Source organism: Carcharodon carcharias, chromosome 23 (assembly GCF_017639515.1).
Source record: "Carcharodon carcharias isolate sCarCar2 chromosome 23, sCarCar2.pri, whole genome shotgun sequence".
Taxonomy (NCBI): Eukaryota; Metazoa; Chordata; class Chondrichthyes; order Lamniformes; family Lamnidae; genus Carcharodon; species Carcharodon carcharias.
This window is the reverse complement of record NC_054489.1, coordinates 33,026,903-33,045,932: the sequence shown is the minus strand read 5'-3', so window position 1 is coordinate 33,045,932 and position 19,030 is coordinate 33,026,903. Positions and strand designations below refer to the sequence as shown.

General features: G+C 41.5%; 1 protein-coding gene across 1 annotated transcript; it reads right to left on the bottom strand.

Moving 5' to 3' along the window:
* Positions 1 to 4,966: 4,966 nt before the first annotated feature.
* phb (prohibitin) lies at positions 4,967 to 18,629 on the bottom strand. The gene is made up of 6 exons (XM_041173742.1): positions 18,374 to 18,629; positions 12,572 to 12,733; positions 12,083 to 12,225; positions 10,671 to 10,787; positions 8,503 to 8,598; positions 4,967 to 5,845 (listed from the first exon to the last, which is right to left on the bottom strand). Exons 1-6 carry the CDS (start codon positions 18,459 to 18,461, stop codon positions 5,630 to 5,632), a joined length of 822 nt encoding a protein of 273 aa, XP_041029676.1. The 5' UTR covers positions 18,462 to 18,629; the 3' UTR covers positions 4,967 to 5,629.
* Between the last annotated feature and the right edge of the window lie 401 nt (positions 18,630 to 19,030).

Sequence of the window (19,030 nt, the reverse complement as noted above, 5' to 3'; positions counted from 1 at the left end):
AAACAGAGTTAATGTTTTGAGTCTGTATGACTCTTCTTCAGAGCTAAGGGAAGTAGAACTATTTAAGGGGGATGGAGCAGGTGAAGCTGGATAGAAGGTCAGCAATAGGTGGGGGCTAAGGAGAGATTAACAAAGATGAAACAAGACAAAGGGATTGTTAATGGTAGAGGTAAGGGCAAAAGAAGGTGCTGAGAGTGGGATAAAGGTAAGAAAGCAGAATGTGTGAATAGCAGAACAAGGGTCAGCACCCTGTGAAAGAACACTGAACAAGAAGTAACAGATGGCCCTTTTGGGGTAGGAGGAGGAGGCAATGGTTGGGGATAAAAAATAGAAAAAGGGATAAAAAAAAGGGGATAAAACACTGAATAAAAATAAGTAAATAAAAAAAATAAATTTTAAAAAGGGGATGAAGATAGAGGAGAGAGTTCATGGTCTGAAGTTGTTGAACTCAATGTTAAGTCCAAAAGGCTGTAAAGTGCCTAATCGGAAGATGAGGTGCTGTTCCTCCAGTTTGCTTTGGGCTTCACTGGAACATTGCAGCAGGCCAAGGATGGACATGTGGTGTGTTGAAATGGCAAGTGACAGGAAGGTCTGGGTCATGTTCCGCAAAACGGCCACCCAATCTGCATTTGGTCTCTCCAATGTAGAGGAGACTGCATTGGGGGCAGCAAATGCAATAGACCAAATTGAAGGAAATGCAAGTGAAGTACTACTTCTGCGATTGCATGGGAAGGTGATGAGGCGTTTGGGGTGATGGAAGAGTGGACCAGGGTATCCCAGATGGAACAGTCCCTAGGGAATGCTGACAGAGGTTGTGAGGGGAAGATGTGTTTGGTGGTGACATCATGCTGGAGTTGGCAGAATTGGCAGAGGATGATGGAGCGGACAGGGAAGACACTATCATGGTTCTGGGAGGGAGGGGAAGGTGTGAGGGCAGAGGCATGGGAGATGGGTTGGACACAGCTGAGGGCCCTGTCAATCGCAGTGGGTGGGAAACCTGTTAAGGAAGCGGGAAGACATGTCAGAAGCATTGTTTTGGAAGGTGACATCATCAGAACAGATGTGACAGAGGCGAAGGAACTGAGAGAATGGGATGGAGCCCTTACAAGAAGCAGGGTGTGAGGAGCTGCAGTCAAAATAGCTGTGGGAATCGGTGGGCTTGTTATGAATATTGGAGGACAGTATATCACCAGAAATGGAGACAGAGGTCAAGGAAGGGAAGGGAAGTATTAGAGATGAACCATGTGAAGGTGATAGAGGGGTGGAAATTGAAAGCCCGATTGATAAAGTTTTCCAGGTCCAGACGAGAGCATGCAGCTGCACCGATACAGTCATCGATGTACCGAGAAAGAGAGTTGTGGGAAGCAGCCTGAGTAGGGCTGGAACAAGGAATGTTCCACATAGCCTATAAAGAGACAGGCCTAACTGGAGCCCATGCACGTACCCATAGCCACACCTTTTATTTGGAGGAAGTGAGACAAGTGTTCAGTGAGAGAGCAAGTTCAGCCAGATGGAGAGTGGTGGTAGATGGGGATTTTTCGGGCCCCTGTTCAAGGAAGAAGCAGAGGTCCCTCAGGACAACCTGGTTGGGGATGGAGGTGTAGATGGATTGGATGTCCATGGTGAAGAAGCAGCAGTTAGGGCCAGGGAAGTGGAAATTGTTGATATGACGTAGGGCATCAGAGGAATTGCAGATGTTGGTGGGAAGAAACTAGACATGGGGAGAGAGAATGGGAGTCAAGATAGGAAGAAATGAGTTCCATGGGGCAGGAACAGGCTGACACGATCAATCTACCAGGATACTCCTGTCTGTGAATTTTGGAAACGAGCTAGAAGCGGGTTGTCCAGGTTTGGGAGACTATGGGGTTGGGAGCTGACGAGGGAAGATCTCCAGAGGTGATGAGATCAGTGACAGTCCTGGAAACAATGGCTTGAGGTGGGTTATGGTCCACGGGGAGGTAGGAGGTATTCTTGTCCTTGGATCGGCATGTACTTGGGACTGCAATTCAATGGCAATGCTGGTGTTATTATTCAAGATGGATGGCAATTGAGTACAGTACTTCATCTCAAAAGTGCCATTGAGGCTTATAGAAACGAACAGGAGTGTTTCCCACAATCTTGTCATCTCCTCTTACTAAATGTTGAAAAATCTATTTGCTCTTCTGTTTGTTATTTGGAGTTCATGAAGTTTCAGGTGATTCTCAAAATACCCAAGTATCATTTGGTACCTGCACGAGTACAATGTCCAAAATGACAGAAGCATTAAACACTGGGACACACTTCTGATGGTTGATGTCCCTGCACTGTATAGCCATTTTCAGGTGATCCTTCAAAGTGGGGGGGCACTTTTGCTTTTGCTTTTAAGCCGATGGGAGGCGTTGGCATCAGCTGGCTGGAGTTAGTCACCTAGGTGTCAGTTTCAAAGTATTGCTGATCAACACCTATTTTGAAGTGAAGGGGCCCCACTTCAGAAGTGGAGCTAATGCAGTCACTTAAGCAACAGTCAAGACCTGGGACACTGGTCACCTAGCCAGTGCCAATGCTAAGCCAGGCGTCAAAGGTAAAAGGTTGGGCCAAAATTTGTCACTGATTCAGGCAGTCCCTACGAAATGTGGCTCAACTGCTTCATATGTAAAAGGAATGGATTTGCAAATATTCTCCACTATCTCTGTCTAACTTATGATTGCCCCTGTTTGAGCAAGCTCAAGGTGCATCTGCACCTAAATGGATCTTGCCTCAGCATCTTAATAGTTAGGAGTTACCTTCCAGCAGATGAGTCGGTCATTTGATCCCCTTGTGCTTTGCCCTGTGGACAAGTTATACCACGATAGATGGTGAAGAGTTACTGCCAAAGATCCATGGTATTCGATGGCACAGCAATCAGACAGAGAGGTAAGCCACAAATCAAAACAACAGAGCAAACCATTGTGTGCTAAAAATTATCTTAAAACCATTAAAATACTGTAGATCATCATTCACTGTTTGGTAATAAAACAAATGAGGAATGTACATTTTCAGGTTTGGATATAAAGATTAATTCACTGCAGTGGAACTAAAAGCAAGCATCCGGGGGAAGATCACATCATCATGGGTGTAAATAGGAATCCCACTGGAATGACATTCCTCATCAAAAATTGTGATTTTTCTTTGTTATTGATCTAGAATTTGAAATTTTACAAGCCATTAAAACTGTTTCTTTCAAAAGTACAATTAAGTAATTCTGCCCAATTAGAGCAATGGTCTTAAAAAAAAAGGCACTAATCGTGCTCCAGGCCAAAGTCTCCGCACAAGCAACACACGAGGTGTGCTGAACTGACTTCCACTCCTTTCTTTATTTTCATCTGGTCAGATGTCTAAAGTCAAAGCTAAGCAGTGGGGGTGAGGGAAATGGCTCTTCAGACTCTCTTCTAGCATAACTATAACAGTGAGCATTCAAATAATACATTCAAGTACCACAGAATGACAGTTGAGCTATTTTTCAGCTAAGAACCTTTAGTGCCACTGTGTGGCTAGACAAAAGTACTGCACCAAATAGTTTTGACATAATTCAGTGGACTCCCAGAACTTGTAACTTATTGCATGCCTTCCTTTTCTACACAAATTACTAATATTCTTCAAGCAATTCCAGCACACTTTTTGGCAATGGTTGATGCAGTCAGTGCTCAGTTCTAGACTCTACATTTAAACACATTCTGCATCCATTCCATGCCCCCTCACAGTTAGAGAGAGCAGGGCAGACATTTTTTTTCACTATCTGGGGCCATCTTCGTCCAATTATTTGAAATATTGATTAAGTTTAAATCCAACTGGGTATGCTTTTATGAAACCATTAGGTTTATAAGTGGTTAATAAAGCATACTGGATCCTGGGTTTTGTAAACAGGAGCATAGAGTACAAAAAGAAATGAAGTTATGATAAACTTTACAAAACACTGGTTTGGCCCCAATTGGAGTTACGTCCAGTTCTGGGCACCACACTTTATAAACGACATGAGGACATTAGAGAGGTTGCAGTAAAGATTCACAAAATGGTTCCAGGGATAAGGAACTTCAGTTATGTGGATACATTGGAGAAGCTGGGTCTGTTCTCTTGGGGGAAGAGAAGACAAGAGATTTGACATTGTTTAAAATCATAAGGCTTCTGGATAGAGTATACAGAGAAACTGTTCCTGTTGGCGGAAGGATAGAGAACCAGAGGGCACCGATTTAAGGTGATTGGTAAAAGCAACAGCGATGAGGAAAAACTTTTGTTTTTAAATGCACCAAGTGGTTAGGATCTGGAAAGCACTGAAAATGTGGCGGAGGCAGATTCAATTGTGGCTTTCAAAGGGGAATTTGATAGTTACTTGAAGAAAATAATTTGCAGAGCAAAAGGGCAGAGGGCCAGCAAGGGCACAACAGGCTGAATGGCCTCCTTCCACGCTGTAAAAATTCTATTAGGATACAAAAATAAAACTTAATTGTCTAAGGTACCACTGAATAAGAGAAACAGCAGTGAATAAAAACACAGCCTTGCAGAGCATGAAACAAGCAATTCCTGGAATAAAACTGATCTTATGCTCAGACCATTTCAGACTACGTCTCCCCTAAACATTTTGCGGTGGTGGTGGTGGGTGGATGGTGGTGGTGACAGGGGACGACAACATATTTTGATGTTTCAGCACACACACTAGCCAATCCCCTTGGACAATAAGGCTTTCAGGACTTCAATAATGCTATCTCAAACCAGCTACTAGGATGCACGAGAGTATGCTGGGGACATTGTCCGCTTCCTTCTGCTGGGAAATAACGCTGTGTCTGCTCGACAATCCCACCCCTCCCTGGCAGTAATGAAAGCAGAATTAAACTCATCTCATCACAGTAACATTACATATTTTACAACATCATAGAAATGCTAACTTACATAGCTGGCACCAACAGAAACATTAGCTGCAGCTCAAATTGAATGACTACAACATAAAATCATGTCAATGGCATCAGTGCATTTATTTTGAGTTAAAAAGAAATCTACTTTCTTGTGCATCCATTACAAGTCATTAAATACACCTTTACACTGGCTATGAAAAATACAGAATAGATACAGAAACATAATAAGGTTCTGAAGCATTCTGCAATTTTATATTGAAGGAGCAGTCATTACAATACTGTTGCACTTGCACTGATTTTAATCCCAGATCTCTAGCACTACACTATGCTTTAATCACAAAATGCATATTTTTTTACTGCATACTGTAAACTATATTACTCAAATTCAGCAATCTGTTCCACATTTTGTTGGAATGCAGAAGTTTTCGGTAATTAAAAAAAAATATGAATTATCATCATCATTGGTTGTTTGTAAGCCATTTATTTTCAGATTTTTTTTATATCAAGGATGATTACTGCAGAGACAGTATAAACTACATCAATCACAAATGGCTTGAAAAGCCAACCCCAGCACACAGAAAAGACAATGCAAAGAAAATCAAATGTAGAACCGATTATTGACTTTTTTTAAACATCATTCTTTCTAATCCTTATCGGCCAATGCGATTTTCAGTGTCAAAGGTTGTAATGAGAGAATGGACATGTGTATATAAAAAACGATTTAGCCAATCTGGACAGATGACACATCGTGACAAAGTTCTTTGTTAATGTGGGGGCAGCTGGAGTAGTGTCGACTGACCAGATGGCAAATAGGTTACATTGCGGGATCTTGAGAGTTGGAAAGCAATGTCTTCTGCTGCTTCTAGTTTTCTCAGTTCAATCAGGCCATCCCCAACCTTTGATAAAGAGTTAGCAATCAGCTCTGCGGCTTTGGAGTCTCCTTCGGCAGTAATGACTGCTGCTTTTTTCTGTTGCTCGGCCTATTGAACAAATGTTGCAAGTAATTAGAGAATTTACAGTATGAACAGGCATTCGGATCAACTGGTCCACACACTTGTTCATGTTCCGCACAAGCCTTTTCCCACCTTGCTTCATCTCATTATCAGTGTACCCTTTTGGTCCTTTCGCCCATATGTATTTTTCCAGCTTCCCTTTAAAGACATCCACCCTATTTATTTCAACTAGTCCACGCGTTACATAATTTCACATTCAAACCACTCTCTGGGTAAAGAGCTTTCTCCTGAATTATTTTATTAAAAAAACTCAACAGCAAATAAATTACTTAATTTAAAACCTTACTTCCTAACAAGCTCTTAGTTTAAAAAATAACTTGCATTTAGACTTCTCCATTTACTATTAGTGGAATTCACTATTTCAGCTATGTTGTTCAGTGTGCTTTAATAATCACTGAATAAAGATATCCCAAAAGGGCATACTAACGGTTCTGCTGGTAAGTGCATGATACTGAATTTAAGCCAGGAAGATACTCATGTTCAATCCCTAGTTGCTCTGAACTACACATGGGCTGAGGAACAGGAGGAAAGCTTCAGCTTGGGAGGAGTAAGGCAACAAGAGGGCTAGGATGCCCATTCCTGAACTATGAACATGAACAGTGAGCACAGTGAACTTGCATCCACCTCCCCACTATCACTCACCAACAAAGCACACCCGGAACTATACTGCAGCACAAGTTACTGCTTTCAGGAAAGAGAGGGATAAGATTGGGAATGCAAGAAAAAAAGATTGAAGGGCCTGAAATGCCACTGTACTTATAAGTGTAAAGAACTTCAGGGTATATTCGCTTGTGCATTTGCATAGAAATATTAATTTTCAAAGCAATTCCAAATCCAAAATAATAGGAACTTGGCTTTTAGAAGTAAACTGGGTTGGCACTCATTCAATAGACTGGAGGTTTATGAATGACTTCTTTCCATGTAGCAATGGCAAAACCAAAGAAATTTACTCAGCTCCACAAACAAAAATCTTGAGCTTAGCCTTCGATTCATCTTTCTAGTCACTTGCTGAAACTTAAATCAGTGTTCTCCTTGACCTCTATCTTAGTTTTAAAGCCCTATAACTGCCCATTATCAATTCAATTTTGGCTCTTTTCCACCTCCTGCATTGCTAAAAACTTCAGGTTAACTACTGCAATCATCTAACAGTCTCCTCCAAACCCCACTATATAGCTTGTATCCTATAATAATTCTCAATCACCATCCTCAAAGGCCTCTACTGATTCACTGTGACCAGTTACACCTGTTTTCAAAATTTCCATTGTTCATTTACAAACCCTTACATGGTATTTTTCATTCTACCTCCTGCAAACTCTACTATATGGCCCTTTTCCCTCTACCAGTGAAGTTTCAGTAATTAGAACCTTGCGGTATGGAATGTTCCATTCCTTTCTCACATCTCTACTGTAAAGCTCAAACCCTGGCGAGGCCTTAAAGGCCTCTCCTAATTGCTCTCTACTCTGCTCAGAGTCTTTCCTCAACTTCACATGTAGAAACAGTGCTGAGAACCTTCCATAAAGATGACTTAATACATGCTATTTCCATGGGTGTACTATTAACAAGAAGATTTTCAGTCTGATCTTTCGTTCCTGGCTTTGGGAGGAGATTTTAAACATCAAAGCAAGATCTCAGCCATTTGTACAGATGGCTGTTTAGCAGGGTTATCTGAGCTCTTGATTAACATTCATTTCTTAACCAACACCAGCAAAATAGGTTAACCGATCTTTTAGCACACTTGCTGTTTGAGGTCATGCTTTGCAAAGGTTACCCCCCAAATTTTCTAATAACAGTGGACTTGCTCTGGACTGTCCTCAGGACCAGGAAAGGTATTAAATAAGTGGTTTGTTTGTTCTTTCAAATTTCTTATATTACAGTAATTTATTCCTGGGTTGAAGGGCTTATCTTATGGTGGAAGGCTGAACCCATTGTGAAGTTTAGAAGAACAAGAGGTGATCTTATTCAAACATAAAAGATCCTGAGGGGATTTAATGGGGCGGATACCGGGAGGATGTTTCCACTTGTGAGAGGGCCTAGAACTAGGGGACACAGCTTAAGAGTAAGAGGTCTCCCTCTTAGGATGGAGACAAGAATTTTTTCTCCCAAGAGGGGGTTAGGATGTGGAATTCTCTTCCGCAGAAAGCTGTGGAGGATAGAACACTGAATTTATTCAAAGCTGAGTTAGACAGGTTTTTGATAGAAAAGCGAGTCAAGGGATATGGGGGGCAGACAGGAATGTGAGGTTGAGGTTACAATCAGATCAGCCATGATCTTATTGAAAGGCGGAGCAAGTTCAATGGGTCAAAAGATCTACTGCTCCTACGTTCTATGTTCCTAATTTAAAAGTGATCAACTCATTTCTAGCCAATGTAAATGGCGAAACATTACTTTAAATGCAATAGAGTTAGCCAATGGTCTAGACAAACTACTATAAGTGGGGTACAGTGAATTGGTATAACAAATTCACCAGCTGATTTGGGGGAGTGACGGCATATGTTGCGTGCTGATATGGATACTAAACAGTGTAAAATTCTAGAAAAATTCGGGTCACGAAGTGACTTGTTACTTTTTCTGCCTGGCATTCAAGTATATAACTTATTGCAATTAATAAGATGGGGAGTACATGCCTTTTCTACAATAAATCTGGCCCGCTCAGCTTCCTGTTGTGCAACCTGCTTGAGCTCTACAGCTTCCGTGAACTCTTTGCCAAAGGTCAAATGCGTCTGGAAAGAAAAAGATACATTTCAGGATGAGTAATATTAAGTGAATAATGCAGCTACTCAAATATATACCAATGGGCTGGGACATTAAGTTCCATGTTTAAAATACATGGTTGCTGTAACTTAAGAAGTTGATCAATGAGCAGGGAGGCAAGATTTGTTTTCTCCATACTGCAATTTCAGGTTGATAAATTCTTGCAAGTTCACTGTCTCAACTGCTAACTAGATGCTCATTTTGTTAAATTCACTGGAGCACAAACCCACTGGAGCCGAGTCTAGAGAGACATCTACTCTGACAAAACCCAACTTACTCTCAGATTCATGTCCTTTGGCAGATAGGATCTCTGTACTTGAGGAGCTCGAGGGAAATGGAAAGGCACGAGGGAAACATTGAAAATAAATTACTTTCCAACTCTCAGACAATTAGATCACATAGTCTGTAAATGCACAATCAGTACACTGTCCAGGACCATCTCTTAGAGCTTTCTTCCCATAGCTCTCAATAAGACAAATTACAACATTTAAATCAGAATCTACATAGCATTTCAATCAACCAAATTCAACTCCCATCAGTTCTCCCAGGCAAGTCTACAGCGTTGTCCTCAATCATATCATACTGATTTTCAGAGAACCATTGTATTTATAAGTCCAAGGTAGAACTGTGCATCACCGTACATACCCCAACAATGAATGTAGATGATTCAACCAATACATCCATGTTCTTTTTGAAAACTGTTAATTTTCAAAGTAAAATCACTGCTGAGGTGCTTTTAAATATAATTTGCAAATCATAGTTACTGTACATGGTTAAAGGACAATGGTGATATAAACTAGCAAATCTCACTGGTCAGTTATTCCGTGATCATCATATACTTTTTAAAAACTTTACAGCAATCTCACTGGCTGGTTGAATATGCTGTGTTTGATTGTACTGTGTTTGACGAGATTCTGTAGCCAATTGTAATAGAAGCCGGCTAAATGGGTGATCCATGGATTTCAATTTACAGGGGAACATCCTGCACAAATGCTTACACTGAAAACTCAATACCTATTACCTATACTGCTCAATTATCTTTAATTAACTTGCGACTCGTATTGCTCATTGCTTTGCCAGGCGTATCTTTTGAAGTAATTCATAGCCTATAATCCATTTTGTTCTCCATCTCAACTAATGAAATTCTAGTAGCTATTTTCTCAGCATGTATTTTCTATATGCATATGGCTAGATTCAGGATTATACTATTGTAAATTAAAAACTCAGATGAAGAGTCACTGCCAGACTACTGATTTCTGATGGACTAAGTAAGAACACTCACCTTGTGAATGAGCTTGGTTTGGCTGCCAGCACTTTCATCCCAAGTTAGAAAATTGAGAGTTCAAATCTTGTTCTAGGGTTTGGGTACAATTAAGCTGAAAGTGAACAGGGAAAATCCTCTCCTGGTTGGGGATTTAGGAACAATGGGTTGGCAATGTAAAAATTTAACAACAGAGCAAGGAGAGAGGTTAGAAAAAAAGTCTTTTTAAAAAGGCTGTAGGATTATGGAACACATTCTCACAGGGAATGGTTGAGGGAACAGCCATTTTTTAAGTGATCTTTTAGGGGAAAATTGGATAAATATACAAAGTACAGGATGTTACAAGGCTGTGAGGAGAGCATGGAATAGGATTAACATTGGGCTGCTTTAGTAAAAGAGCAGCAAGCCACAATAGGGCGAATGGCCTCCTTCTGCATTGTAAATTTCTGTTGTTCTACAACACTCTACTGCAGCATTGTTGGAGCTGACATCTTTCAGAAGACATTAAATAGAAGCTGTTTCTGTCTGTTCAGATGGAAGTAAAAGATCTATTAGCACCAGAGTTCTTCCAGTACCATAAGCAACATTTCTCCTTCTGCTAATGCCACCAAAACCTGATTCAGTGGGGAAAATCATAAGTTTTTATTTATTTAGCCAACAACTCTGAATAAAATTATGTCAAAGAATATTGATTTTTCTAGTCGAACTACAGGAGAACAGCAGATAACCATAAACATAAAGGGCAGGGAAAAAAGAAAATAGAAATTTGAACATCATTACCAGTGACACGTCATCCAGGATGAGTCCGAAAGTGGAAGCTCTCTCAGTCAGATCCTCGCTGACCTGTCTGGACACCAGCTCTCTCTGCGTGATCAGTTCACCAGCATCAAATCGGGCCTAGAAAGTTTCCAATTTTGAATTAATTTGACAATTCAATTCTTTCAATATAAGAAAAAGAATCAGAGGCAATCATCATAATTTGTACTTCAAATTAACACAGTGTTTGTGAAAATGTGAAATCCACTGACATTGGATAGGAGCAATTTAAGTCACATTTGTAGAAATCCAGTCATAAACAATGCAAGAGGATGGCCTGATGATAAATTATAATAATTCAATTTTGAAATATTGCAATTCAAAGTCATCAGCACGCCCAAGACACACAGACGTAAAACTTGCTTAGCTGATCAAGAATCACCTCTACACTGCAAGAAACTGCCTACATGTAGATATAAAGTATGGATAACATAACCCTGCATTTTGCAGTAAGTTGGAGTGTCAAGTACCCATTGTACTGCTAGGATTTTTGTATCTTAAAAAAACAATTAACAGACTTAAAAATTTACAGTAAGAAGAAAACCAAGGGTAGATGCTAATGTTCCAGGGGACACCATTACTGAACAAAATAAAACTCTAGACTTGGGCGGTGTACAATTATGAAACTGTGCCTGACCCTCCTCCACAAATCAATGAGTCTCAAGTCGCAACCCTTGTTCATCCACTTGAAAAAAACAATGAACCTCCTAAGTCATTTATCATACAAGTTCATTGGGTGTTAACTTTTCTAAATGTTATATCTACTTTGGGCACAAAGTTGCCTGAACTCCCAGCTTATAAAGTGGTCCACAAATTCACCATGAATATTAACCACTGCAACCCCACCACCCCTTCTCTGCAGAACCTTCTCAAAAGTCTTTTCCTCACTGATTCTGTACCAATTAATGGTTTGTAGCAATCTTAACAACTCTTGCTATATAAAAAATATGATGAGCTTCTTTTGGAGTTTAATGTCCTTTAGGGAAGGAAATCTGCTCTCCTTACCTGGTCTGGCCTACATGTGACTCCAGACCCACAGCAATGTGGTTGATACTTAAATGCCCTCTGAACAAGTGCAATTAGGGAATAGTAATAAATGCTGGCCTAGCCAGCAACGTCCACATCCCAGGAACGAATAAAAAAAAAAAAAGAAAATCCTATGTTTGAACTTTGTGCAGATATGTGAGGTAAGTAGAAAACCTGTTGCATGGCCAGATAAATAGCTAAGAAGGGGTAGGCTCACTGGGTTAATGGTGGAAAATTCACATCATGTGCAGATTAGACTGGAGAGCACTGGCCAATGTAGTAAACATTTAAATGCACTTAGTTCTAGTATTTATCCCTATTACTCTCCCACAAAACTGGATGACACTTACAACGACTGACTTCAGGATTTCTGTGGTGATGGATGGCAGTACTCTCTCGTCATAATCTTCACCAATAGTGGTATAAATCCTAGGTAGCTGGTCTGACACTGGCCTGAAGAGGATACGCAGTGTAATGTTTACATTCTGTAAATCTGGAACATGGAAAAACAATGAAGTCAAGTATCTCATTCTCAGACAAAGTTTCAGTGGGCACTCTATCAAAAGGCATTAAGTAGCTTCTCTTAGTGGATAACGTTTACAAGTTTATTCATTTTTGTGCACCACTGCCAGCATCCATTATTTCCAATTAGATATGGAGAGCTGTGATTACCCATCATGATAAGGAAATTATATTGGACCTATGATCCAGCAAAATCAACAGATTGATCACTTTCTACTAATTCATTTGCAGATCTTCAGAGAATATCACTTTATTTAGAAAACTTTTGAGTATCAGTAGACAGTTTTTATTACAACCAAATCAGTTTTTCTACTCACCTTTACTACCTGTGATAACTGGAACGTTCCGTGGCCGCGATCGGCAGTCAAAAATAATTGGTCTCTGTACCCATGGAATAAGAAAGTGCGTGCCTTCTCCACTAACTGTATTTTGAACACCACGAAATCGATCAAAAATCACTGCTCTGTGTCCAGCATCAACTAGGGAAATAAAGTTAGATGTCAACAAATCAGCATTATATATGGAACGAAGGCTAACCAGTAGAGACATTATACGGTACTTAATGATGAGGCAATGAAATGCTTCTTAAACAGAAAGATTAAGCACAAAAGAATGGAAAACAAGTGACCATTTGAGATTACTTTGAAAGCAGCTTTCCAATCTCTGCCAAGGGCAATTCCATACCTCATCACTTTCCACTAATCACCCTCGCTTCCCCTGCTCCTTAAGGAGGCCAATATTTTACTTTCTTTTGTTCATGGGTTGTGGGCATTTCCTGAAAGGTCAGCATTTATTGCCCATCCCTGGATGCCTCAGAGCATGGTGAGCCACTTTCTTTAAACGATGCAGTCCGTGTGGTGTAGCTACACCTGCTTATGTAGGCAAGGAGTTCCAGGATTTAGATCCTGTGACAATGAAGGAACAGCATTATGGTTCCAAATCAGGATTGTGTGTGATTGGAGGGGGACTTTCAGGCTATGGCGTTCCAATGTATCCGCTGCCCTTGTCTTTCTAGCCGGCAGAGGTTAGGAGTGTGAAAGGTGCTGTCAAAAGCAGCTTTGGTGAGCTTCTGCAGTGTGTCTTGTAGATGGCAAGCACTGCAACCGTGGTATGCCAGTGATGGAGGGAGTGAATGTTTAAGGTGCCGAACAAGTGGCTGCTTTAGCCTGGATGGCATCAAGCTCAAGTGTTGTTGGAGCTGCAGACATCCAGGCAAGTGGGCAGTATTCTATTACATTCCCAATGTGTGCCTTATGGATGGTGGAAAGGCTTTGGGAAGTTAGAATACCCAGACTCTGACCTATTCTGGTAGCCACAATATTTATGTACATAAATTTAAAATTTTGGTGCAGAAATAAAAATAGAAATTATAGAGTGCCATTTTCAAAGCAACAGCTATTTTTAAACATTGCATATTATAAAAAATTAAACGCTCACCATCACGCCAGTTATTTATTGGAAAACCCTGGAAACCATGTGCAGTTTTAATTCAGCATTAATGAATCTTTCAGTGGATTGGAGTTCACATTGTTGCCTCAGCCAAGGTAACAGGCATATACCCCTTTCCCTACAATTACACAAGTCACTCCTCACCACTGGCATTCTGGTAACAGCATTACTATATTAGAATGGATAGTAGCATGAGCTATATTTTGAAGGGGATCAACTTGTTGAGAACAGAAAGGTATTTTGTGCTTCCAGCATAGAGCATCACAGCATGGAAGCACATACTGCAACACTGGAGGCAAAAGAACATGCCCAGTATGCATCCTGCCCAATTTTCCATCTCTTTAAATAAATGGGCAGAAGAACAATCCAGTAGGCTACCCCTCCTTCCAGATCCTATGTTGCAGTATGTGCTTCCCACTAGAAGCACAAAACCAGAAAACTGCTTGTAGAATTCGCAGAGCTGACAGCAGTCTGAGGGTCAAGAGGTCATTTTAAAGAAATAAATACTCTAAATATACGTGAAAATGAAATGACTTTTTAATCATGGAAAGCAAACAGTCTTCAAATTCCTCACAATCATATGGATTTTACTCCCTGACAATCCCTCCATGCCATTAGCACCTATGGCAGAGAAGACAAGTGGCTAGCCACTTTGCAGGCCTCTAGTTCAGATGGCTTCTAGGAAATGCAGTGTCCCGGCAATTATTTTTTTTCTTATTTTTATTTTGTGGGGATTCCCTTGGCCTCAGTTACCTCCCTAACACTGTGTTTCAAGGGTTAGGACCTCAACGGCAGGGTGAAGGAAAAACAAAATCTGCATCTTGCTTGTGACAAAGCTCCACTACGTTGCACAACTGCACCCCCATAAATGGACAAGTAATATTAAAAATATACTCGGAATGAATTTAGCTACAGTTCAAGAGTTGGTCATTAACCAATCTTTAGGTTTACACAAGGAGAAAACTGACCTTTTCAGCTCTAAAGTCTGAGTCAACAGCAGGTTATGTATGCATCATTGGAAAACTGCAACACTGGCTGAAAAAGACATGTGCATTGCAGCAGCCTTAGCATGAGAACGCAACACAGAACAGTTACTAGTGAACAAATACAAGACAGTTTTGCTTCAGGAAGCACAGCTTAAGTTGATCCTGTAAAAAACTGGGCGAAGAACACAAGCAAGTAGCTGTCATGTATCTTACAAGAGCTTTTCCTGGGCATGAAGTTATGACACAATGTGTCCTTGAATTCACCCATATGTATCCAGTTCACTGGAGATGCTAGAGTTAATGACGTTTACATACTTAAAGGGGAAAGAAAAATTGGGGAGAGTATTCTGTTGTTCAACTGAGATAACATTTCTTTTTATATTTCTTCCAAATTTTTGCAGACAGTTGTGGATTCAAGTCTCACTCCAGGATTGGTGCACAAAAATCTAGGCTTTTGGAGGTGCTGTCTTTTGGTTATGGCAATGTTAAACTAAGGCCCCATCTGCCCTCTGCAGTGGACGTAAAAGATCTCATGGCACTACTTCCAAGAAAAGGAGAGTTATCCCCAGTATCTTGGCCAATATCGATCCCTCAATCAACGTCACTAAAAGGGATTAGCTGGTCATTATCGCAATGCTGTAGACAAATTGGCTGCTGCATTTCCTACATTACAGAAGTGACTACACTTCCAACTGTTCTACTCAGAACTCGGTGGCGACTCCCAGGAAGACAGCAGAAATGCTTTAGCGATGTCCTTAAAGTATCTCTGAAACAATCAAGCATCCCCTGTTGACCCATGGGAATCTTTGGGCTTGTGACTGACCAAAATGGAGAAGGTTCATTTAGGGAGATCCTGAACACATTTGTTGGGAGCATGCTGAGGCATCAGAGAGAGCGCACAAACTTCCAAACACCTCATTTCCTCGGCTCTCCTGCATGTGGAGGAGTCTGCAGGTCGTCCATTGGGTGCATCCGCCATCTCAGAACCCACTGAGCCAGAGTGAAACCAAGTCATCCTTGATTCTGAAATAAGTTGGAGTTGACAATGATCAGAGGCGGGTTTTCCTTGGGGAGTGCAGCCACCATATTAAAGGGGCAAAAGCACATCATGCAGTACAAAAGCAGCATGAAGTAAGCACACAGTTGCTCTCCTTATAGCAGAGAAAGTTAAGAATAGATCCAATAGTTTTTCAAAACCAAGAAGGGTATTGATTAGGTAAATAAGAAGAAAATATTTCTGGTGGCAGATCATCAGTAACCTGTGAACAAGGTTCTTGACAAAAGAATCAGAGCATTGTAGATTTGTCAACCCAGCAGATCTACAATTCTACTTGTGGACAAGGGGTTGAAACATCAAATGCTGCCACCTGCAGTGATTGCCAATATATGTAATACTAAAGTACACCACAAGCAATCTGTTTAACATTTTGAGGTGTGCATTTATGCACTTCCAAAAACATGAGCTAAAAAAGCATTTGCTGTTCTTGCCAGAGGTGCAGTTAAGGTTTAGATTTTTAGAAGGATGATGATGAATGTAATAGAAAGTGAAGAGAGCGTGGTTTTAGGTTGGGGTTTTGTGTTTTGGGAAAATTGAAATTAGGAACTTGTTCCCTAACAGGTGTGGAACAATTTACAGAAACATTTGGTAGAATCTCTTAAAATGTATTAAATCCCAGTTCTGGAACTGAGAGTACAGAGAGGATATGGATCAATGTACTCCCCACAAGGTGTGGTGACTGCCTCTGAACGTGCCTTTTGGTTTCTCCACATTTTCTCTTCTTCTCCTGTTTTTCCCTTGGTGGATCTTGCAACTTCATACTGTAAGTCACAGTAAAACAGCAAATGCTGTAAATACTCAACAGGAGGCAGAAAAAGAGCAACACCAGACTTTGATGCCATTGCAAATATGGATGACCAACTGCATTGTTCACATTAAGCCAGGATAGCGTGAAAAAGAGGGTACATTTGGTTTCGTTATTGTATGTAACGCATCATTATGATGCTGTAGTTGTCATAATAAAGGTTCATTTGCACCAAAATTTATTTTTATTATAATTGTTCATTCCTTGATCCAATACAATTTCCATCCTCAGATCTAGTCGAAGGGTTGCCTCCCCCTGTACTACATAAATTCAAACTGCTGCTGTTTCTGTGTCATCCCTGTGACATCAATAACAGGAGCATTTTGGAGCAGTTCCAAGAATTACCCAATTCCTGTAGGCTATGCAGCAGGTTGAGAATGTAAATGTCCCTAGCTGTGCTATAATTTCCCCAAAGTCAAGCAGTTTTATTGTGCTCGAGGCAACTTGTGAAACATAAAATAAGCTTGATAAATCAAATAGTGGCTAATGGAATTTAATACAGATAAAAGTACTGTGGAAAGGAAGAAAAAAATTAATGGCCTCAAAATAGCTGCAGCTAAAAAAAGGGTCTTGTAAACTCGATCCTCAACATTTCCAAACAATACAGAGCAACATTCAAGAAACCATCACCAGATTTGTATTCCATGACAATCTTTAGACTCATAGCCTGACATATCCTTCATTCCTCCATTATCACTATGCCCCTATGCCAGATGACCAGTTCTGGTTCAATGTAGAATGTATTAGTTTATGCTGGAAGCAACACCAGGATGACATGAATGCTAAACATGCTGCTGACAGAGCTATGTGATCCCACAATCAACAGATTAGGTCAAAGCTCCAAAACCCTGCCACACCCAACGGTGGTGGACAATTCGGCAACCAAAAGGAAAACGAGTCTCCATGAACACCCCCATCCTCAATGATGGCAGAGCTGAACATGAGTGCAAACATTTTCAGCCAGAAATGTTTGCGTGGATGATCCTGGCCTTCTTCAGACAATCTTCACCATCACAGATGCTAGTCTTCTGTCACATGGACTGCAGAGAATGATCTACCCCCCACGTTCTCAAGAACAATTAGAGATGGGCAACAAATGCTGGCCCTTGCCAGCAACACCCACATCCCATGAAAGAATAGAAAGTAGTGTGTCGCATTTACTTTACCTATAACAGCTCTTCCATGGCCTCTCAAATCTCTTACCATGTGTGACTTCAGCTAAATTCAGAAGCAGCTGTGTTACAGGTAACAATGCCCTAAAGATCATTACCTGACATCTGCTGAATTTGCAGCTACCTTTCGCAATCTGCGTTGAACTTTTGGCACCGTGTGCTCTCCATACAGTGCAGAGCTGCAGTTCAGAGCATTAGTATGCTTGCTTCAGGTCAAAAGATAGTCAACACAAGCATATTAGTACAATGAACTTGGAAAAAGGGAAAGTGTTAAATCGCCCTTTGCTTTCATTGCAGGCCCAGTAAAGAACAGGCTTGCAATGTTTGAATCAACCTGCAAACAGCATAATGTAGAATGGCAACAATGAGCTGGGGTTGGGCCCACTCTCCAGAGAGCCTCCAAATTACCTGTCGTGAGTCGGGGAGCAGTTTTGTGCTGTGGGTCCAGGCTTAGGGCCTGGGTTAAAGCTGGACCCCTCCACCCAGAGGAAGGGCGGGGGTGGGGAATGAGACCCAGGGGCCAGAATCCAGGCCCTCGGCATGAGATAACTGCAGCTTTAGCAATCGGGCCTCCGGCCGGCCGGCTGCCCGGCTCTAAGCGCCTTTCCTCCTGGGTCTGCCCTGGTGCCGGGTGAACCCCCGCCGCTCACCGTTAAAAAGCGCCGAGTTGACGACTCCTCCAACGATGGCCAGCCCGAGGCCAACCTTGCCGACGGTTTCCAAGACCTTCGCGGCCATTTCCAACTCCGCAGAGACTCAAACGATGGGGCTGAGGGGCGAGGACAGGCGGCAGCGGTCACCGGGCGCTCAGGGACACACCGACAGACAAACGCTCACCCTCCACCTTCAGTCAGGCCGCACGGTCACCTCCAGACCGCTACTGCGCATGCTCGCACGCACCAGTAAACCCACATCCCATTGGCTGGCGAGACAGCGAAGATGCACCATGGGAGATGAAGTCCTCTGGCTCGGAAGTGGTTGGAACTACAACTCCCACTGTACCGTGCGCTCCTTGGACGCACGTGGAGTGAGTCTTAGCTCAATGGAGTTTTGTTCCAATTGGGTCATTTTTGCAGCATTACATGATTTCTGTTAACCTTTTTAATTTTGGCGTACAATTATATGTGCACATTCACATTCTTCTCCCGCCAGGGCTCCCGGCTTATTCGCCAACCCTAACGTTGGACAGTCAGGTCCATTAATGAGGTTAATGACTTTGTCAATGGCCTCAGTAGGCCGTTGTCAGGTCTGTGGGCGCACAGTTGATTAGGCTGCACCCCCGCTGACCTGAAAATTGAAATAACTGG